Raw genomic sequence first — 21808 nt, 5'->3', positions numbered from 1 at the left:
GTGGGGGAGCCCGGGGCGGGCAGCCGGAGCGCTGGGGGGGCGGGGGCGGCCGCGTGGCCACGCCCCCGCCGACGCCCCGCCCCGCCGACGCCCCGCCCCGGGAGCCCCGCCCCCTCCCCTCCGCAGCCCCCACCCCCCGCCGGGCTCCTCAACACAAACTTTCCGTCCAGCTCGCTCCCTCCTCCGCGCTCGGCGCCTCCCGCTCCAGCCCGGCTCATTCCGCACATTCCGGCCAGCCCCCTCCCCACGACCCCCCCTCCCCGGCCCCCCTCTCAGCTCCCTCGGGCCCGGCGGAGCGGCCCGGCCGGAGCGCCCCAGCTTGGACCAGGTGAGCCGGGCGGACTCCCGAAGGAGGCCCTGCTGGGATAGGTGGTTTGGGCGCTTGGTTGGGGAACGGGGTGGGGGTGTGCTCGAGGGAGGATAGCTCCCCGAACTATTGTCCAGCCTAAGACGGAACCCCGGATTCGGGTGCCGGAAAGTTTAGGGGGAAGCCCCGCCCACCCCGCTCACCCCGGACGACCCGGGTTCGGGCAGGCAGGGGAGCCTGGAGATCGCCCCCGGTGCCGACGGCTGTCCCAACGCCCCTCTTTGGGGTGTCAAGGCAAGGGTGTGGGGCCGCACGGTTGGAAGGGCTGCCACGGAGGCGCTCGTACCCCGGGCGCCCAGTCCCGGGCCTCGCCGCCCTTTGGACTCCAAGCTCGCGCTCTCGCTGAGCCCGCCCGGCGCCAGCTTCGCGCAGGCCTCGCGGGCCGCGGGCCCGGCTCCGCGGCGCTGACTCTGGCTCCTTCGCACGGTGTCCGCGGCTGTGCTAAATTGTGGAAGGTGCTGGGAGCAAAGGCGCGCGCCCTGGTTGTGAGCCCCCCGAGACGCAGGGGCGTAGGCTCCCTCCAGGTCTGCCGCCTGGGTTGGGGTGGACGTTCCGAGTTCCTGTCCTGAGCGCTGTGAGCCTCGCTCCCGAGGTGGCAGGATTTGGGGCCTTCTCTTAGCCACACTTCCTCAGAGCCCTTGTTTAGACTTTAGATTTGAAGGCGGATTGTCCTCACCACCATCACCACCATCACCACCATCACCACTGTTTGTCATGCCCTTTATCCCTGCCCGGGGAGGAAAGGCCGGGACCTCCTCTCCGCGTCTGATCTCCAGCCTAGCCAGACTCTGACGTTGAAGCTCCACTCTGTCACCTTGCTAGGAGAGGGACCCTGATCCAGGGCTGAGAGATTCTTTCCAGACGAGTGAGGATGAGGGCCTCGGGGAGGGCTTCTCAGGGGGCACCTTCCTCTGTCTTCCCTCTTTCCAGCTGGAGGCAGAACCAGGTCAGGCCTGGACTTGTAGCCCAGGAGATCAGGGGATAGGGGTGAGGGCCGGACACAGCCCTGAGGGGCTGGCGCCCTGTGGTGACTCTGTGTCCTGTCTTCTTCGGCCTGGTTCTGTGTGCGCATGTTCCACTCCAGGGCAGGCACTGCTTTGCCTGAATGCAGGGGGCAGCCTGGGGCAAAGAGGCAAATCCAAGTCTCCAAAAGTTGGAGATTTGGGAGTGTTATGTTGTTCTCTCCTCCGGATCTTTGTAGTTCCCTTTCCAAGGATGTCAGTCACCCCAGGACATTCTGTGGACATCTGGGTGCCAGCTCACTCTGTGGGCAGGGATGGACTCATGTATCTTCTAGGAACTAAGACTCTGGTGGTGGTGACTTCCTGGGTCCTGGATGCCCCCTCAGAGAGAGGCTGGGAGTCCAACCTCTTGGGCCCCTAGGGAGGGAACAATAATTAATGTTAATTAGTGCATTTGGGCTGGAGAATGACTGACTAGGATGGTCAGTAATTGGGAGGACCAAGCTGTGTGTGTGTGTCTGTGTGTCTGTCTGTCTGTCCCTGACCCTGCTCCTGCCCTCACTCTCAGAATGTACCAGAACCTGATACATTCTGCCAGTTGAGGAAATATTAACACTAGAAGGAAACACCTCAATAGAGGAGGTCAAGAAATTAAGTATCTGCTTCCAGATAGAATTTATTTTTTAAAGATTTTATTTATTTATATTTAGAGAGAGTGAGGAGAAGGAAAAAGAGAGGGAGAGAAGAAACACTGATGTGTGAGAGAGATGTACATGGCCCTGACTCGGGACCGGGCCTGCAACCCAGGCCTGTGCCCTGACTGGGAATCAAACCAGCGACCTTTCAGTTCACAGGCCAGCACCCCATCCACTAAGCCACACCAGCCAGAGCCCAGCTGGACTTCAAGCAGTTGTGTCATCTCGGTGGGCCTTTTTGGGCCTCAGTTTCCCTGCTTAGAATAACTGACTTCTCAGATTGCTTTTCTCCCAGCCCCTCCGAGAGTTCCTGTATCCTAGTCAGTCAGCCTTCCTTCCCCTCCCACTATGGAACCTGAACCTGGGGGGTCTGGAGAGGTGAGTGGGTGATCCAGTGGTCTAAGGAAGAAGGTGAGGACAAATGAGGAGGTGACAGAGGAGTAGCTGAACCAGGCGAGCATGGCTAAAAAAGGTTGTGAGCAGCAGGGGCTGAGGGACAGGGAGGCCAGGTGGAGCTGGGGGAACTTGCCCTCTGAAGCGCCAATGTGGTCTGGCAAGGCTGGTTGGGACGCATGGCGTTCAGAGGCCGCTTGGATGGCGGGCCCCTCTGCCTTCCTCCCGGACCCCTCTCGGGGCTCGATGTCAAGCTGGAAGGGTACTGGAACTGTCGGTCCTGACCATCTCCTCGCTCAGGGAGCGGAGGGGAGCAGAGGCTTCGGCTCCCAGTGAGGAGGGTGGGGAAGGGTGCTGGTCGTGCCAGGCCCCTGGAGACTGGGGGGCCATGATGGCTCTAAATACTGCAGCTTTCTGAGGAGGTGGCTCAGAGGTCACATTGTCTTCTTCCCACATGGAAGCCGCAGAAGCTGTGAGGTCCCAAGGGTGGCCTTGAGGACCGACACCTCTGTGGACCTCTGGGGCAGCCCTGGGGCCATGGCAGAAGCCTCTCTGGGCAGAGCTGGAGCAGAAGTCAGCAGATGACCTCGGCTCTGTCCCCATGGTCTTGCCCTGCCCTCCGTCCTGGTGCTGTGCCAGCCTAGGGTGGTCTGCAGAAGAGGGGCTGCCCCTCCCAAGAGGACACTGAATGGGAGAGGGCTCTACCTGGCCCCTTGGGGTCCCACAGGAGGCTGTAGGCAGCGGCCCAGGGGCCAGAGAAGCCTGTCACTGCAGATCCTGAAGCCCCGGCCCCTGAGGTTTCCTAGAGAGCTGATTGTTTCCTGTGCGCCCTGCCAGCCCTGGAGGACAGGAAGTGACTGAAGGAAATGGGAGTGCAACTGTGTGTGACGCTGGAAGTGTGTGAGAGAAACGGAGTGGGCTGTCCTGTGTGGGCAAGTCTGCGTGAGGGGTGGATGCCGGTGTGAGGGAACCAGGCAAAACCGGTTTGTGTGTGTGACTGCCTGTGAGGCTGGGCAGATGCACAAGAGAAACTGTATGTGACGTTGTGACTTTGTAACACGCGTGTGTGATGGACACTGCATATACACAAGAGGCACAGTGTGAGTGGTGTTCTTAGTGTGTGGCTGTGAGCGCCATCTCTCGGGGCACGTCTGGGAGAGGAGCTGTCAGCCTGGCCGTCGGTGTGAGCCTGTGTCTGCTGCTGGGTGGGATTCTGACGCTGCCCGTGGGCGAGGGCACAGCGGCTGATGCTGGTGTGTCAGCAGGCCGGGCAACGTTCTCCGCGACGTGTGAAGCTGTGGCGTGACTACTTGTCATGCTGTGTGTGTGAAAAGCATCAGAGATGGTCTCAGGTTTATAGATACTCTGGTGGACTGTGTGTGACTGTGCATGACAATGTATCACATACACGGTGTCGATACGGAGCATGTGTGCGTGAGGGGAAACCACTGGGACGTGGGGGACCATGTCCAATGCGGTGCAAGTGTGCTCCCACAGTGTGGGGACGCGCTGGGCTCGAAGTGAGGTGCAGGTGAGACTGAGCGCTGCTGCGTGCGAGAGGGACCGGGGTGTCCCCGAGACTGACTCTGGGCGGTCCCTGTCTGCGATGGTTCGGGGCTACAGGACACGGGGGCGACACCCTTCGGGGCTGGGCCGGGCGTGGTGCGGGGGGCCGTGTGGCAAGTCGGGGGCCCGCGAGGCCGATGCCTGCGCCGTCTGTATGCAGGACCATCAAACAGATAGCCGTTGAAAACAAGAAGGAATGTATTTGATGCCGCTGAATTGTGCACATAAAAATAGTTAAAATCGTAAATTTTATGTTATAGGCATTTTATCACAGTTAGTTTTTAAAAAGGAACAGAAAGGAAGAGGTGCAGGCGACGGTGGGCGCAGGGCAGCGTGGAGAGGGCGTGTGTAAGAAAAGCCCGTGTGCTGATGGGCAGCACTGGGACTCGCGTGGTCCGGCGGTTGACCGGTGGTTGACTGAGTGACCCGTGGCAGCTGGGGGTGACTCGGGGCACAGGGGCCTGGGTGCAGGCAGGCTGAGGCGGCGGGCACTGATGTGAATGAGAGCTGTGGGACCATTCCCCAAGTTCCCTTTCAGCTTATCTCTGTTCCTCGCAGACTTGAACACAGGGCCTTGGCTGGAGTGGGAGGAGACCGGACAGGACAGAACCTCCAGGTGGGGAGAAGGCAGGACTGGGAACTGGCCCCTTTTCTCTGCAGGCAGTTTGAGAGTCTCTTACCTGCTCCCTGCTGGTGAGGGGAGCGCTGACAGTGAGGAACAACTTTGAAGAAGGAAGCTGGGGGGGCTCTGCCCATGCCCTGTCTAGTGGGGCTGCGGGAGGGGTGCACAGAATTTTGATTCCCAAATTGGAAGCACATTAATAAGCAGGGGAGAGGGGAGGAGGCTCCCCCTGCCTCCCTCCCAACCGGCCCTGAAAATTGCTTCCTCCTGTGAAAATCCCGGCCCTGCTCCAGGGAAGAGGGTACTGCCTCCCCAGCCTGGCAGGGGTGGCTACTTGGCAGGGTCCCTCAGGGGTCGCTGGGCAGAAGCTGGGGGAGGCGGGCCCCATCCCCACCCCATCTTATTCTCAGGTCCCACCCAGAGTAGGGCCACTTCTAGGGTGAGAGCCAGTGGCAGCTGGAGAACAGCTGGCCCCGCTGTGGGGTGGGTGGGGGGAAAGGGAGGCAGGCAGGGGGTGGGGAGCCTCAATTAGCCCTCAGCGACTGCCCTCCCCACCCTCACCCTCCAGGCCAGGCCAGCCCAGCCCATGTTTGGGGCAGGATTCGGGGTGGAACCTCGGATTTCACTAACCTTCCCACAATTTGAGGGGCTGGGGTCCCTGCAAGAGCAGACAGCTGCTGGCTCCCAGACTAAGTAGGGTCACTGGGCTCAGTTTGTCCTCCCAGTGGGGCTAGTACAGGGGGAGGGATTAAGAGTCGGGGGGACGCCTGCCTGGACTCCCCTTGTCTGCATTCCCCACCCATCAAGGTGAAGGCTCTGGGGGAGCCCACGCTTCAGACCTGTCCCCCAGCTTTGACAGGGAGACTGCAGCGGTGGGGGGCAGGGAGGGTGCCTGGCCGGCAGGCGCCTGGAGCCTCTGCAGCAGCCCCAGCTCTGGCCTCCATCCCTGGAGCTGTCCAGCCAGTTATTCCAGCAGGCCTGGCGCAGGGCCCCCAGGGTGGGGAGTGGGCAGCAAGGTGCCCCTTATCCCCCCAGGGCCCCAAAGCCTGCTTATGCAGCCTCCTAGCTCCCATCCCTTCCACCACCCAGAGGCACTTCTGGCTCTGACGCCGGAGGCCCTGGCTGGCCAGACTGAGGTCGGAGGTAGATGAGGCTAGGGGAGGTCCAAAGCCTGTTGTAATCCCAGGGCCTCTGCTGAGAGGTCGTCTGTGAAGAGGTGGGAGGAACAGACGGGACAAGAGAGGGGATGTCCTGGACACTGCCTAGTGGCTGACCCCAGTCCCCAGCACTGGCTTCTTTTTCTTCTTTCCAGATCCGCCCTGGCCTCTGGGTCTTTCTGTCATTTGTCTCCCTTCCCTCTCTCCTTCCTGACTTGTCCTCTTCCTCCTTGCAGGGCTGTACCTGAGTTTATTGACCTCACCCCTTCCCACCCTCTCAGCCCCTCCTCTCTTTCCCCACCCTCCAACCCTCCCCCACCCTGTCTCCCCCTTCTCCTCCAGTCTGTCTCAAGCTCCACCCCCTTGCCCCTCACTTGGGTCTTTCTTTCTCTCTCCCCTCCTGATGTCGAAGCCCAGCAAAGCAGAGGTTCTAGACACCTGGGCAAGCATCGACAAGGGGCTGGGGGCTGGGGTGTGGGTGGGGAGCCTGCCACCCCTCCCGACCCTCTCTGTGCAGGGAAGATGAGACCCTGCCCTGGCTGGGGCTGCCGTCCCAGGGGCCTGCCCTCTCACCCCAGGCAGGCCCCTGGGGAGCCCTCCGCCACCCCCACGCCTGAGTCCCACATATGCCTCCATCCAGCCTTGCAGCTGCCTGAGGAGCCCATGGCCTCCTCCCTCACCCCCGCGTTGGGTCCCAGAGTTGTGGGGTGTAAGGAGAGGAGGGTAGGCACACGCTGCTCTCTGTCCTCGTCCCACAGCAGTGACTCTGGGAAGACCAGGGCAGCCAGGCGGGCCCCCTCAGGCTGGCCCCCTCCTGAGCGTGCAGGAGGGCAGGAGCCCAGTTCAGCCCCCAGCCTGGTGCAGTTGCCTGCCCGCCATTGCCCAGGGGCACGCCGCAGCCTGGAGGTGCACATGTCCTGTGTGGGTGTCACCTGGCGCCCACAGAGCGTACCTGCGCGCATGTGCTCCTGTGCATGGCTGTGTGGTGTGGGGGCCCCTGTGTGGGTGAGTCTTCCCACTCCAGTGTTCCTAGAAGGTGGGTCTTGCAAGTGCCTGTGAACCAGTGGAAGGGACCAATGGTGGTCCTTCTCTCCTTGACTGTCCTTGTGGCCACCCCCTGGCTCCCCTCCCCCTCACCAGCTGCCAGCGGTCCCAGCCAGGGGCTGCCCCGCCCCCCCAGTCTGTCCCGGCCCCCAAGTGCTGCTGTGTTCGCCATATTTGGCCACAGTGCTCCTGCGGGGGGCGGGGCGGGGCTGACATCACCCCGAGAAGGGGGGCCATCGCCTGGATGAGGGAGGGGAGGCGGACAGGGACTTGGGGAAGGCAGGAAAGTTGCTTTGAAAGTCGGCTGCAGGGGGTGGGGGGCCGTGCGCTGGGCCTCCACCGCTCTGAGGGTGTCCACAGGGAAGGCTTTGGTGGGAAATGGGTTGCAGACTCTGTTGAGAGGGCTCTTAGCCCACTGCAGTCCCTCTTCTGCCTCCCCGCTGACAGCTTGTGACTGTGTCAGGCTGGGTGGAGGGGAGAGGCCCTGTATCCCAGTGTCTTCAGTACAGGAGTCTCTGGGGCCCACAGAGTCCCTGTCCCCTCACATTCCAAGAACTTGGCCTTGGGAGTTGAGGAGAGGCTGGTGATGGGGTGAGAGGCTGGTGGGATTAGAGGAGTGTGGCGCCTGCCTGGTCTGGAGCACAGCTTCCTCTCGGCCTGGCTGCCCTCCGGCATGGGAGAGATATTCCTGCTGCTCTTGGAGGCCTCACTGAAAGGGCTACAGCAGGCTTGGAGTCGTTGAAGTTGCTCCAGCCTCTAGGGCTGAGGGGGACCCCATGGCCTGGACATCACTGGCCATGTTTAGGGTGGTTGCCATGATAGCTTGGCTTCTTTTCTAGTTATAGATGGTGGAGCTTCTTAGCCCCATCTCCTTGCTTGAAAGACTGAAGCCAGATTGCCTGGGTTTGGATCCCTGCTCTAGCACTTTTACGAGCTGTGTGTCCTTGAGCAAGTTACTTAACCTCTCTGTTCATTGATTTCCTCAAATGTAAAGTGGGAATAATAATAGTATCTACTCCACTGGTTATTGTGAGAATTAAATGAGTTGATATGTATAACATCCCAAAACAGTGCCTGCCTTTTGACAGGTGCTGTCATTAGTAGTAATATTAAGTCAGTAAACTCGGTGTCCATCTGACATTCAGGCCCCCGAGACCCTCCCCACCCCATGCCACTAGCCACCCCCTTCAAGTTTTCCTAAGCAAACAGGTGCCCCCACAGGGAGACCCTCCACCCATCTGGCAGGACCTGGAATTTATGTCTGAGGAGAAAGAGTTCCCCTCCCTGGTTTCTGAGGGGTCGGTCCCTCACTTTCCTAGCCTGCTCTTGCTTGCCCTGAAGCCCAGAGCAAAGTCCCATAGTCTGTCCATCTTGGGCTCTGAAGCTCCCAGGACCCTGGTATATATACTGGACATGCAGATCCACGGCTGGTGGGGGCTGGGTTGGGGCTGAGCATGTTGGGGGGACTGGCTGGGTGTGGTCTAAATGAACAGCCCAGCCTGGCTTTTCAGGGAACTCAGAGTTTGCAGAGCCCTGGCCGGTCCACAATGTGGGCCAGGGCGGGGCGGGGCGGGCGTGTGGGTGGTTTACGGGCTGCTGTAGGTGCAGGGGTGCGGGAGCAGGAAGTGGGATGGAGGAGCCAGTGGGGTTGAGCAAGGCTGTTGGCCGGGCACCTTCTCAGCTGCTCCCTTGCCAGCCAGCATCTCTCTCTCTTGCGATTCCTGGGGCATTTCCTGCCCCACGGTTAGGTTCCTTGGCAGGACTGTTGAGAGTTATCCTTTGGGGAAGGCAGAACCTCACCCTTCCTTGGTCTGGGACCCTTCTCATCCCACAGCAGGCCCTCAGCAGGGCTGTTCTGATGCTGGGGAGTGAAGAAGGGGTGGGGGCTCCGTGGCTGGGGATCCGATGACAGGGAGGAGGCGCTGGCCGAGTGAGCCCAGGAGCCCCTCTGAGGGCTCCAGACTCGCGGGGCCCCGCCCTCACGATCCTCCTCTGCCTGCTCATCGCCGCCTTCGACAGCTGCACGGCCCGTGTTCCTCACCTGCATGGCGGGCATCGCTCGTGCCCTCCCTGCCGCAGGTTTGAGGACTGAATGAGTGTGAAAGTGCCCTTCCCCCGCGGAAGCCTGTGCAGATGCGAGGCTTCGTTGTCGTCGCCCATCACTGCCAGCACCGTCGTGAGTGTTCTGTGTCAGGCACTGTCGTGATCCCACTTAATATGATCCCTCACAACCTCTAGGAGATCCTTTTCTCATTTCGCAGGACCACGGGTCGAACAGGTGAAGTAACTCGCCCAAGGCCACACAGCACTGAATAAGCAGGACCTCTGGTCACGTCCACCTTGGCCAGAGTGACAGAGAGCGCCTGGCCCTCACCCCTCTGTGTCTGCCCCGCAGGCTCAGGCTGCCCAGTGGGCTCAGGCCCAGAGCCCAGAGTAACCAGCACAATAGCGTCCAACAGCTGGAACACCAGCAGCAGCCCCGGGGAGGCCCGGGAGGATGGGCCCGAGGGCCTGGACAAGGGGCTGGACAACGATGCGGAGGGGGTGTGGAGCCCGGACATCGAGCAGAGCTTCCAGGAGGCCCTGGCCATCTACCCACCCTGTGGCCGCCGCAAGATCATCCTGTCGGACGAGGGCAAGATGTACGGTGCGTGTGGGGAGGCACGGGGACACTGGACAGGACTGGGGGAGGCACTGGCCCTCCCTGCCCCTCCCCCTGCTTTCTGTCCCTTCACCCAACCGGTTTGTCCAAGTCCTAAGGCTGCCAGCCCGCACGGCGGTGGGCGAGTCTGTGCGTGCAAGCCCGTGTGTCTGGATCCTCATAAACACGCCAGGCCTGCTCCTCCACCGCCGCCCGGCCCACACCTCAGCTCCCCAATCTGCTTCTGTCCCTACCGCTGGCCTGGAGGTTTCGGGTTGACTCAGTGGGCCCAGGAAACTGGGACAGTCCAGTATGCTCCAGGCTGGGCCTGGGAGAGGGTCCCTCCCCTGGCAGGGTGTGGGGGGCCCGGGGGCGAGGCTGGGGCAGGAGTCCCAGCGCACAGCAGGGCCTGGCAGCGGAGGCCTGCAGGGTGGTGGGAAGCCCACTGGGGCAAGGGCCCTCCGGCTGGAGAGATTCATTCATTCCTCAGACCACCTCCCAAGTCCCTCCCTCCCTCCCTGGCCCCTCTGTTTGCCACCTGGCCCACCTCCTGCCTTGAGAAGGGAGTGTCCCCTCTTGTCCAGCCCTGAGAGGGTTCTCCCAGAGCCGCATTTTTGGGATAGCTCAACCCTTCTCGGCCTGGCTCTTTGCCAGCTCCCTGCAACCCTTCCTGACAGCCGTGGCTGAGTGAGACGGGCCCTCAGCCTGTCTCCTCCCGGCATCCAGTTCCACGGTGGTGCAGGCAAGAGGCAGCCGGGCCAGTGCCGAGGGCCGCCCCGTGTCCCCTGCCCCATGCACTTGCCACGCCCACCGCTCACACCAGGCGGCCCACACCGGGCAGGCAGATGTTCCAGGGCACGTTCCATAGGGCAAGGGCTGCCTGGCCCCGTGGCCGCCTCCCGGATGGCTGGGGCAGCCCCACGGGTATTTTTAGATGGGGTGGCGGGGTTGGGGTGGAGAGGGGCAGGAAGGGAGGAGCAGCAGCCGGTCCTGTCATCAAAGAAGAATTTGGAGAATGTGGCCATTCTGGGGAGGCTGTGAGGTTAGGGGGCAGGGGGCCTGGATTTGGGGGTAGGAAGCACACACCCCAAGGATGCTGACATGCTCGCACCCGCCCATGGGGCCAAGCCCTGGGCCCTGGGCAGTTTCTGGGCCTTCAGAGGGTCCAGGGCGCCAAGCAGTGCCCCCACTCCATGGATGACAGGCAGTGGGGCTCTTACAGGGCAGGAAAGACACCGGTAACCGGTGACACAGGGCTGACAGGCTCAAGGGCACAGTGACATGCTCAGTGACACATCCCGACAGACATCCGTGTAGGAGGTGTGTTGGGGAACGTCCAGTCCTTCGTGCCTGGAAACCTTCGTGCCGGGAAAGAAACACTGATTGGTTGTTCTACCAGAGAAGGGAAGGGACCCGCCCAGGGTCTGCCATCATGCAAGCCCAGCTGGGAGGGAACCCAGTCCAGAACCCTTTGCACTCGGCAGTGTTCGCCGAGACACCCTCGGCCTGGGCAGGCCTCCCTCACACGGCACTACATACCCTTGAGAGATTTGAGCAGGCGGCAAGCCCTGGAGGAGGGGAGCACTGCTGGGGCCCGGGAGTGGGGGGCCCAGCTGTCCTGCTGCCCTTGGGCCACACCTGGCCCTGTCTGTCAGCAGGGAAACCTGTCCGGCCGCCCGACTGCCTGGCAGTGTTCCACCTCCCTCCTAGTCTGCTGCCCCCACCCTCCCCAACCCCCACCCATCGTCACTGAGTAGCCCCCAGGTCCTGGAGGCAGTGGGGGCTGCAACAGGGACTTCACCAGCACCCTGGGCTGCCTTGCTTGTGCCTCTGAGGGTGGGGGCCGGAATGCAGAGGGTGTAGAGGGGCCTGGTGTGGCTTCCAGCTTCCAGGCCCTCATTTTTCCCTCACCCCGATCTAGGTCGGAATGAGTTGATCGCACGCTATATTAAACTGAGGACGGGAAAGACTCGGACAAGAAAGCAGGTAAAGAGGCTACTGATGCTGTGGCCCCTCTGCCCGCACACACTCTCCCAGCCCCTTCCGTCCCCACCTATCATACTGCCCTGCCCACCTCCCGGAGCTGCCTCCGCCCGCCCCGCCCCACCCTGCCCCCTCCTCACGACTCCACACCCCCTCAAGCTGCTTCATCTCTCTGGCCACCCACCATCCCTCCCAAGACCCGAATTCGGTTCAGTGACCACAGAGAAGCCCCACTGGGCAGCTGCGAGGTCCCTTGGCAAGCTGTGGAGCCAGACAGTGGACAGATGAGCACAGAGCCGGGGCTCGGCTGAGATGGCATCGTGCGCTCCCAGTCGGACAAGCTTCTCGCCCAGCCCGGCAAGGGGAGCGGGGAAGGGAGAGCTAGGAAGGCTTCCTGAAGGAGGGGACATGCAAGGTTCATTTTTAAGAAGAAATAGAATTTAGCCAGGCAGAAAAAAAGTAGAGGATTCTTCGAGGTTGAGGAAGTTAGATATACAAATAATTATGACTCCGTATAGAGTTAACTTGACATTAATTTATTTGGTCAACAAATAAATTGGTCACAGCAATCATATGATGTAGGTACAGTAATTATCTTCATTTTACAGATGAGGAAACCGAGACACGGGGAAGTCTGAGTAGCTTCCTCAGGGGTGCTTGGCTGGTAGGTGGTGGATCCAGGATTCAGCCCACGAGGCAGGAAAGAGCCTTCCGTCCACAGGGTGGGGTGACGTGGGGTGAGGTGGGAAGGATAGAAAGAGCTGAGGGCCAGTGGGGAGAGACTCAGCTGGAGGCCTGAAGGACAGGTTTCTCCTGGGGGCAGCTGGGGGCCATGGTGTCAGGCAGCAGGAATGTTGGTGATGGGCTAGAGGCAGGCACCTAGATCAACAGCAGTAGTGGCCTGGGTAGTGGCAGTGGTGAGGGCAGTGAGTGACTTGAGAGACGGTTGGGTGGCTGGCCGTCCAGGCACGGTGAGTGGCAATGGTGAGTGGCAGGGCAGTGACGGGGAACCTGAAGGGAGTTGCTGGGTGGCTGCCTGTGGGGCACCCGGGAGGGCGACAGGCTGGAGGCAGGTGCCTGGAGGAGTGGAAGCCTCTGCTGACCCTCAGCCCTCCCACCTGCTGGGGTCTGGATGGGGTTTGGACCTTGTATCCGCCTCCCCAGTTCCCCTGTGGGCATATGAGAGTCCTGACCCGTCCTACCCACGGTCTCAAAGGAAGGCTGTGAGCCCGCCCACCCAGTGAGGGAGCCGAGACTCGGCCTCGTTTGTTCAGGCTTTACAGACCACTGCCCATGGCCAGCTCACGGCGCACAGCACCTATTGGATGATTGATTGATTGATTGATTGAGCATAGTATTGAGCTACCACGAAGTTCTAGGCACCAGGGATGCAGCAGGGAGCCAGGCAGCCAAGGGCCCCATTCTCTGGAGGAGAAGCACCGACCAGTCAGACCCCCAGGTTTAAATACCTGCTCCCTACCTGCGGGGAGGGGTGCTTTGCCCCCAGCCTCTGTCCTTCAGCCGTTAAGTTAGCCAAGGCCTGGGGGCAAAGGAGACTCTGTTCCAGAATTTGGCGCTGCTGTGGCTGTTACTATGACTGTCAGTGTAAACAGAAAGCCGTCCCAGACGGGAGAGCAGGCACTGGCTCCGCGTGTCCGCGTCACCCAGCGGGTGTGTTAGAGGAGCCTCTGACAGAGTGGGCAGGGGCCAAGGGGTCCTACCCGCCGAGGCCTAGGGAGGGCGGCACAGCCTCTTCCTTCCCGGCTCAGCAGTACGGCTGCTGCTGGCCAGGTATTCTGTGAAGGCCAGCCAGTCAATAAGGTTTTATTTTAATTATAAAATAAAATTATAAAACAATAATTATAAATAAAACCATCCCTGGCTTGTGTGGCTCAGTGGATTGAGTGCCAGCCTGAGAACCAAAGGGTCGCTGGTTCGATACCCAGTTAGAGCACATGCCTGGGTTATGGGCAATGTTCCCAATAGGGGGCGCTCGAGAGCCAACCACGCATTGACGTTTCCCTCTCTCTCTCCTTTCCCCTCTCTCTAAAAATAAATAAATAAAATATTTTTAAATTAATTAATTAAACCAGCTGTCAGCAAGCTCAGAATTTTAAAAACTGCTGGCCTTTGTCACTTTGCACAGATGCACTCCTCTTAATCCCTCCTTAGAATGGGACCCATCCATCCTATGGCTGTAAGAACAAAGCGTGTCTTTATGTGTCTCAAAGAGCACGGAGCTAACAGCAAGGTCATTTGGGTTTTTTGATTTTAAAAATACAGTTTCAGTTTTTTTACAGATATTTACAGTAATTAGTAGCAAGTACAGTGTCTTCATATTGAAAAAAGATGGCAAAATGTGACATTAGGATAAAGCCTTATGGGACTGTCAACTGTCACCAAGTTGAACATTTGGAGATGGTTCTCGGTGCTAAGAGTCTGAAAGCACCTGGCACCTGGCGTAGCTTGGTGGCGAAGCAGGCGGGCTCTGGAGTCAGACCACCGGGGCCAGTTCCCTGCTGTAGCCTCCAGCTGTGTGACCTTGGACAGGCTGCCTCTCCTGAGTGGCGCCCCGACGGGGAGATGAACTGGCGGTGCGGGTAAAGTGCCAGGAACGACAGGTGTGCCCAGTGAGCGTCAGTGCTCTCGCAGGACCTGTGTCTGACCCCAGCGCAGTGTCCCCAAATGAGGCAGCTGAGGGGCTGCCCAGCATCGTATACATAGTAACTTTTAGCCTCTGATTAAGAATAAAAAGAAACTATTTCTGTGTGGGGATAAAAACAACTTGCAAAGAAAGCCATAGCAGTTGCTGGTAATGAACTGTGCAGCAGCCCGGACAAGCCAGCCATGCGTGCCTTGTGTTCCAGGTGGAAACAGTGGCCTTTGGGCTCTCTGAGGCCCCGGGTCAGATCCTTGGCAGTGTTGAGGGTCTGTCGTGCAAGCCAGTGGCACACACAACCTGACTGTGATTAGCTCAGCTTTGCCAGGGAGGAGGTGCTGTGGAAAAAATGTAATTAAGAGCACTTACTGTGTGTGTTCATGTTTATTGCCACTTACTAGTCCAGGGTGAAAGGAGAAACACTGGGGGAGGGAGCTGCATGAGCAAAGCTTCTGGTGGCCTGGCGTATAGGCCACAAGCTGATGGGGTGACAGGAAAGCGTAGGCAATGGGACGGGGGAGAGCGTTTGTAGAAAACACGGCCTGAGGTGTGTATGATCTAATGGCCCTCGCCAGCCTCTGTGATGCCAGTTAGAAAAAGCTGTCTCCTCCGAGGGCACCAGTGAAAAGACGTCACCCCTCCAGGGGAAAATGAGAAGATGCTCGTACTCCTCCTCTGGGTTAGATGCAGTCCTACACCGAGGCTCGTTGCTCAGCCAGCAGGGCTTGGCCTGGAAGTAGCTCTCGCTGGGCCAGTGCTCACGTGCACAACCTGCACCCCTCGCATGGTGGTCCTGAAGCCACTGCAGGCCCGGGATCCAAACAGGGCCGAAGGAAAGCGGAATTGCCAGGGTGTTCGCCCACGGGGGCCCCAGAGCTCCTCCTACTCTCATTTGTTCCCAGAGACGAGGGCTGGGGTGCTCCTTGCCCGCGGCTGCCCGGGCCGTGCCTCCTCACTGTCTGTGTTTCCCTCTCTGGCTGGGCGCGGGGCGGCCCCCAGGTGTCCAGCCACATACAGGTTCTAGCCCGGAAGAAGGTGCGGGAGTACCAGGTCGGCATCAAGGTACGTTGGGCACCTGGCTGGGGCCTCCAGCCCCTCCTCGGCCCCTTGCACACGGGCCTCCGCCGCTATTTCTGCACGGCTCTGGCCTGGCCTCGGCCGGCTCTCCGGCCCCGCTGTGCCTCTGTTCTGGCTGAAGCTCTGTTCTTGCCTCTTTTCCCACTTCTTCTGCTCTTTTTCTTTCTCTGTCTCCCTCTCTCTACGCAGGTCTCTAGCCACTTGCAGGTTCTAGCCAGGCGGAAATCTCGGGAGATTCAGTCCAAGCTGAAGGTATGGGTCCCCGGCCACCTGGCTGGCCCTGCCCAGGCCTGTTGCAGCTCTCTGACCCCAACTCCAGTGGGCAGGGGCTGGGGGGCTATTGGGAGTGGAGGGGTCTCAGAAACATAAGCAGCATCAAGAAGCCCAGAGACCACCGTAGGCCTTTGGAGACTGAGCTGTCCCCACGGGGACAGCCAGCCCTACAGGGACAGGAGGAAGGCCAGAAGACTGTCGGGGGCCACTAAGGCCCACCTCTCTTCTCCATTTCCTTTTTCTCCTCCCTCCTAACTGCTGCTTGCTGATTGCATGGGAACTTCAGGTGGGCAGGGAGGAGACACTGGGGGGTACTGGCTGGCAGAGCTATTGTGGTGGGCATGGCTGCCCCTTGCCTGGGACACCAATCTCAGCTGCTCTGTGCTGGAGGATCCCCCTGGCCTGGCCCCGTATCCGGGCCCCGTAGGCTGCATCTCCTTCTCTCTGCCCATAGCTGCCCAGCGGGCTGGGCCTCCCACCGCAGCTCTCCACGCCCATAGCACAGCTCCAGGGGACGTGCCAGACCCAAGGAGCACCTGTCCTCTGCCATCCTACCCTGTCCAGGGTGCCCCCGCTGGCAAGCCTTCCCCCTGGGTGGCAGTGGGGCGGGAGGAAGGTCCGTAGCTGCCTCTGAGCTTCCCTGGGCTCCCAGAAAGCTGACAGCCAGGTGGGCGTTGAGTGGAGGGAGGTGAGAAGACACGTCCCCCACAGTCCGTGCCCTTCACTGGCGCCCTTCTAATCCGTCCTCCCTCTCCTTCACAGGCCATGAACCTGGTAAGTAGCACTGCCCCTCCCCAGAGGGAGTTGAGGGGAGAGCATCCAATGTAGGACTTTCAAATTATGAATTATAAGTCAAAATAACAGGTTTGCAAACAAAATTTTCTTTTGAATGAATTATAGTGGCTTTCAGACTTTAACCTGCATCAGGGTCACCTGCAGGGCTCGTGAAGGCAGGTCCCTGGGCCTTGGCCCCAGAGCTTCTGACTCAGTGGGTCTGAGCTGGGGCCCAGCACGTGCATCTCTAACAGGCTTTCAGGTGATGCTGCCACTATTGGTCCAGGGACCACACTTTGAGAATCAGTGATGGAAAAAAAAAATATGGCAGTGCATGACATAAATAAGGGGAACTATTTTGGTACATGCTGGGTTATGGACTAAAATAAATTTATTTCTTACTGTGGGCTGTGGCTAAAGCGGTGGCGGAGGCTCCCCTTCACCCACACAGCCAAGCTGGGGCTGCCATGGCCCGGCTCCCACAACCCTGAGAGCCTGGGAGGGGCCCTCAGATAAGGTGGGTCCGGCCTCTGGCCTGGCCCAACCCTCACAGGACCCCTCCCTTCCCTAGGACCAAGTCTCCAAGGACAAAGCCCTGCAGAGCATGGCGTCCATGTCCTCCGCCCAGATCGTCTCCGCCAGTGTCCTACAGAACAAGTTCAGCCCACCCTCCCCTCTGCCCCAGGCTGTCTTCTCCACCTCCTCACGGGTACAGGGGTCCTGGGAGGTGGGGCAGGGCCGGGCTAGGGTGAGGGTCACGGATACTGAAGGGCCCCTGGGCCTTGTCCCGTCTCTGCAGTTCTGGAGCAGCCCCCCGCTCCTGGGGCAGCAGCCTGGACCCTCTCAGGAGTGAGTATCCTTCCGCACCCTCTGCTTTCCCTTGGCAACCGCACTAGACTTCCCCTCCCACCTGGGTCCCCACAACAGCTGAGCAAAGTTTTAACTCAAAAACAGCATGGAGAGCGCCAGTAAGAGAGCTCACGCACCTGTCTATTCACTCACGTGTTGGTTCATTCATCAACCCACTCATTCTCTTGTCATCCACCCTGCAATTATTTTTCACTCAGTTAGTCTCTGAATTCATCTCAGTCAGTGAGTGAAGTAGTCAAGGGTACGCGGTTCCTTCAATTCTCAGGTGACTTTCTTCCAGAGACACCCTCAGTTTGAGAACAGCTCTTCAGGTGGGGCTGAAATGCTATATTAAACGTGCACATCAATTGTGAGATTCAGCAGGATTTCACAAAAGTTAAAATGGGAAGAAAACAAAAGCTTGTGAGTTAGCTTGTCAGCATGCATTTCTGGGCCTCTGCAGAAACTCTGGCTGGCCCCTCCCTGTGGGGGTCCCAGATGAGACCCCAAGTGACTAGGCCAGGTGGGAGGTGGGAAAGGGGCGACCCTCTAACCAGGCTGTGCTCCTGTCTGCAGCATCAAGCCCTTTGCACAGCCAGCCTACCCCATCCAGCCGCCCCTGCCACCGACACTCAGCAGTAAGTTCCCCAGGAGGCTGCCACCACCACCTGTCCCTCCCTCGGCACCTGCGCTCATCTCGGAAGAGCTGGGCCCCGCCGTGTGCGCATGTGCACGTGCAGGGGGAGGGGAGTGGGTTGCACCTGCAGGGAGGGGCAGGCCAGGAATAGCCCCCTTACCTTACACAGTGTTGGTTCACGCTGTGCTACAAGTACACCGCCAAGCAACACTATCATGTTTACGGGTTGTATGTATGTAAAATTCCTTAGAAGGAAATGCACCAATGGCTGAACAAAGCTTCGCTCTCTCTAGGTGTTGGGATTCTGGATTTTTTTTTTTTTAATTCTTAGAGAGAGGGGAAGGGTGGGAGAGGAGGGAGAGAAACACTGATTGGTTGCCTCTAGCATGGCCCCAGCCAGGGACCTGGCCGGCAACCCAGGCACACACCCTGACCCAGAGTCAAACCAGTGGCCCTTTGGTTTCCAGGCCAGCACTCAATCCACTGAGCAAGTAACCCAGCCAGGGCAGGATTCTGGATCATTTTTATTTTTCCCTTTCGACTTGTTTGTATTTTCTGTTAGAACACATGTGAAGTGACAAAGGAAAAAATCCACGGGTGTGTGCCACTAGTGCCCCCATGGCATAGTCACGCAGGTCGTACACTATACAGGGACGCCTGGCCAGGGGGTCACAATCCAGCCAGGGTTCCTGCCCAGAAGGGGTGCCGTTTTCTAGTTTGCGCAAAGGCCCTGCACAGGTGGGGGCGGGTCTGTACAAAACCGCGCACGCACCCATGGCGTTGAGGGCCCGTCTCATCCCCAGGTTACGAGCCCCTGGCCCCGCTCCCTGCAGCTGCTGCCTCTGTGCCGGTGTGGCAGGATCGCACCATCGCCTCTTCCCGGCTGCGGCTCCTCGAGTATTCCGCCTTCATGGAGGTGCAGCGAGACCCTGACACGGTAATGTGTTCGGGGGTGAGGCGAGGGGAGACCCCAGCACGGTGGTCCAACGCCACTGCTCGGGGTCACCGGGTGGGGAAGCACGGGACAGTTGTCTCTGCAGCCCCTCCCCAGCCACCCCAGGCCTGTGCGCTCAGGTGCTGACCCGGGCTGCGCCCTCCCCACAGTACAGCAAACACCTGTTTGTGCACATCGGCCAGACCAACCCCGCCTTCTCGGACCCACCCCTGGAGGCAGTGGATGTGCGTCAGATCTACGACAAGTTCCCTGAGAAAAAGGGTGGACTGAAGGAGCTCTACGAGAAGGGCCCCCCTAATGCTTTCTTCCTTGTCAAGTTCTGGGTGAGCTGCCCTGGCCCCTCTCCGCTCCAAACAGCCTCTCCCCCAGAATGTGCCATCCGCCCGGGCGCACCCCACTGACCACCTCTCTCCCCATGGCCTGTGGGCTGTGCGGAGGTAGGTGCTTGGGCGGGGCTGTGATGTGGTGAAGCGGGAAACCGCCCTCTGGCCTCCAGTTCCTAATGCCACCCCGCCCCCCACCCAGGCGGACCTCAACAGCACCATCCAGGAGGGCCCGGGAGCCTTCTACGGGGTCAGCTCCCAGTACAGCTCAGCCGATAGCATGACCATCAGTGTCTCCACCAAGGTGTGCTCCTTTGGCAAGCAGGTGGTGGAGAAGGTGGAGGTGAGTGAGGGCCTGGGGCGGGCGGCTGAGCAAGGAGGCTGGGAGCAGGCTGGCTTAGCGACGCCGTCCTCTTCTCTGCAGACCGAGTACGCCAGGCTGGAGAACGGGCGCTTCGTGTACCGCATCCACCGCTCACCCATGTGTGAGTACATGATCAACTTCATCCACAAGCTGAAACACCTGCCCGAGAAGTACATGATGAACAGTGTGCTGGAGAACTTCACCATCCTGCAGGTGAGGGTGATGCAAGGGTTATAGGGGTCCCAGAAGGGTGCCAGGCACAGGGGCCTGAAAGTGGAGGTGGCCAGACCCATTGTTCAGAGGAAGAGACTGAGCCGCAGAGGGGAGCAGGGTCTGCTCAGCCCCCACACCCCTGGCCCTGTGCGGCCTGACCTGAATCTTCCTGCCCGGCCCACAGGTGGTCACGAGCCGAGACTCCCAGGAGACCCTGCTTGTCATTGCTTTTGTCTTCGAAGTCTCCACCAGCGAGCACGGGGCCCAGCACCATGTCTACAAGCTTGTCAAAGACTAGGCTGCGCCCCACCCCCACCACCGGGATTCAGGACAAACATCTTTTCCACACACCTGCCTGGCGTGCCCGGGGGTCCAGGGCTGAGGATTCATCTGCCTGCCAGGCCTCAGGACCAGGACCCGGGAGGCCTCCCCACGTTACCCCAGAGCACACACTCCCTGCCACTGTTCTGCGCTTTAACTGTGGGAGAAGAGAGGGGAGCTCAGAGGTGGGGCAGCCTAGCTGGGATGCCAACGCCATCACCCAGTTCTGCCCAGCCTCAGATGAATGGGAGGACACTTTTGGGCTCAGGTGTACATGGCCACTGGCCCCTCAGGGGAGTGTGATGGGTGGGTGAGGGAAGACGAGGGGAGGCGGAGCACAGGCCAGAGAGGAGTGTGGAAGTGGGGTCAGGCTAAGAAGAGAAGGGCCCACACTCTTTGTACTTGGCTGTGTGCCAGACCCCCTGTGTGCCTGGTGCACCCTCAGACCCTGCCAGGCAAGGGTGGGTCCCGGTGTCTTGGATGAGGAACCGTGTGGTGGCGGGCAGAGCTGGAGCTCTCGTCCGGGACTGCCTGCCCCCAGAGCCCAGGTTTTCACTACCTCCCTGCAGCGCACTGGGCCCAGGGGGCTGGGGAGAGGCTGCACCCAGGGACTGGGGCCCGCTGGGTTGGGGACCCCTTGGCAGGAGGAGAAGCTGCTTCTGACCAGGCACAAAAGAGGAGCAGCAGGTACTCGGCACATGTCAAGCACCCTCTGTCAGCCCGCAATCTAATCGGGGGGCCTCGGCGGCCTCCTGCTCGACCTCCCCCAAGCCTCCCTGGCCCAGATCCTTTGTCAAGTCCCCTAGCAGCCTCCTGGTGGGGGAAGGCTCCCGGGGGACAAGCCCAAGCTCAGAAATAGGCCGGAGGGTCATACAGGAAGATGGAGACCCAGCCTCTGGGCGGACCCGTGGCCCAGGGACAAGGGCCAGCAAAGGCTTTGATGTCTTGTCTTGCCTGAGACTGTGGTTCACCCTCGGTGGGTGCCGCTGCCTGTGTTGTTCCTCACCTCAGTCTCCCCGCCTGGAGCAGCAGCCCCCAGACCCAGGTCTGGGACTGAAGGTGAGCCCTGCCTGCTGCCTCTTCCCAGCACCCCGGCCCCTCAACCGCAGGTATTTATGAGTTTCACATGAAGTACTGTGTCCTTCCCTCCCTTACCCCGCCCTGTCCCACCCCACCCTGCTCTGAGCTTCCCGAAGATCCTCACAGTTTGCATATCGCTCAGGCCACCTCCAAACCCAACCTAGGTTTTATAATGTGTATTATATATTTTTTGTGTATTTTTTAAATCCAGCTGTGATGGGTTATATCATAAATGTGGCACAGGGCTGGGGCAGGCGCCCTCAAGGCCTGCTCCAAAAAAGAATTAAAGTTATTTGTTTGTGGGTGAGTCATGTGCCAGACTTCTGGGTTGGAACAGCTTCAGATGGGCGCTCCTAGGTTAGGTCCTGGTGTGTCACCCTGCCCCATCTTTGCTGGGGGTACCCCAAGCCCTACCGATACTCAGAACAGGCATGATTCTGGGTCCGTGAAAGCTATCCAGCTGCAAGCCCCTCGCGCCACGAGCTGAGCAGTGAACTGTGCCCAGAGCTGCCTGAGCTTTTCTTGCTTTGTCTCTCTCTTCCTTTCTTTTTTTTTTTTTTAACAGAAAAGCTATTTATTTTGCCTTATGATCTAAAATTCAAACTAAAGACCACCTTTGGCGTCTTTGTACTTTGGGGGACCAGTTACCTGAATGAAATAGCTTGGTTTAAGTAAAGTGACTTGCCCAAGGTCACAGCTGCTGCAGTGGGCCCCCGCTAACCCCCCCACAGCCTCCACAGTTACTACTGCTCTCACCTTCCAGTCCCCTCTGGCTCAGGAGGAAAGGCCTCAAGGAGCGTGGGTGCGCTCCCCAGTGGATGGTTGCCGGCAGGGGAAGCCAGATTCCACGTCC

At 59.7% G+C, this 21808-nt stretch overlaps 1 protein-coding gene across 2 annotated transcripts; it reads left to right on the top strand.

The window, feature by feature from the left end:
* Window positions 1-147: 147 nt before the first annotated feature.
* Window positions 148-21484, top strand: TEAD3 (TEA domain transcription factor 3). Of its 2 annotated transcripts, XM_053669222.1 has the most exons (12): window positions 148-328; window positions 9202-9453; window positions 11369-11433; window positions 15356-15418; window positions 16785-16922; window positions 17013-17062; window positions 17639-17700; window positions 18503-18636; window positions 18804-18977; window positions 19180-19320; window positions 19402-19554; window positions 19739-21484. In XM_053669222.1, the coding sequence occupies exons 2-12, from the start codon at window positions 9447-9449 to the stop codon at window positions 19850-19852; spliced, it is 1101 nt and encodes a 366-aa protein (XP_053525197.1). In that variant the 5' UTR covers window positions 148-328; window positions 9202-9446; the 3' UTR covers window positions 19853-21484. The 2 variants fall into 2 exon arrangements, with proteins under 2 accessions (XP_053525197.1, XP_053525194.1); XM_053669219.1 differs by lacking the exons at window positions 148-328; window positions 9202-9453; window positions 11369-11433; window positions 15356-15418 and adding an exon at window positions 15425-16213.
* The last annotated feature ends 324 nt before the right edge of the window (window positions 21485-21808 follow it).

This window comes from Artibeus jamaicensis, unplaced genomic scaffold, assembly GCF_021234435.1.
Source record: "Artibeus jamaicensis isolate MK-2021 breed Jamaican fruit bat unplaced genomic scaffold, CSHL_Jam_final contig_1539, whole genome shotgun sequence".
In the NCBI taxonomy this organism is placed as follows: domain Eukaryota; kingdom Metazoa; phylum Chordata; class Mammalia; order Chiroptera; family Phyllostomidae; genus Artibeus; species Artibeus jamaicensis.
The sequence above is the reverse complement of the archived record's forward strand: the minus strand, read 5'-3'. Positions and strand labels throughout refer to the sequence as shown.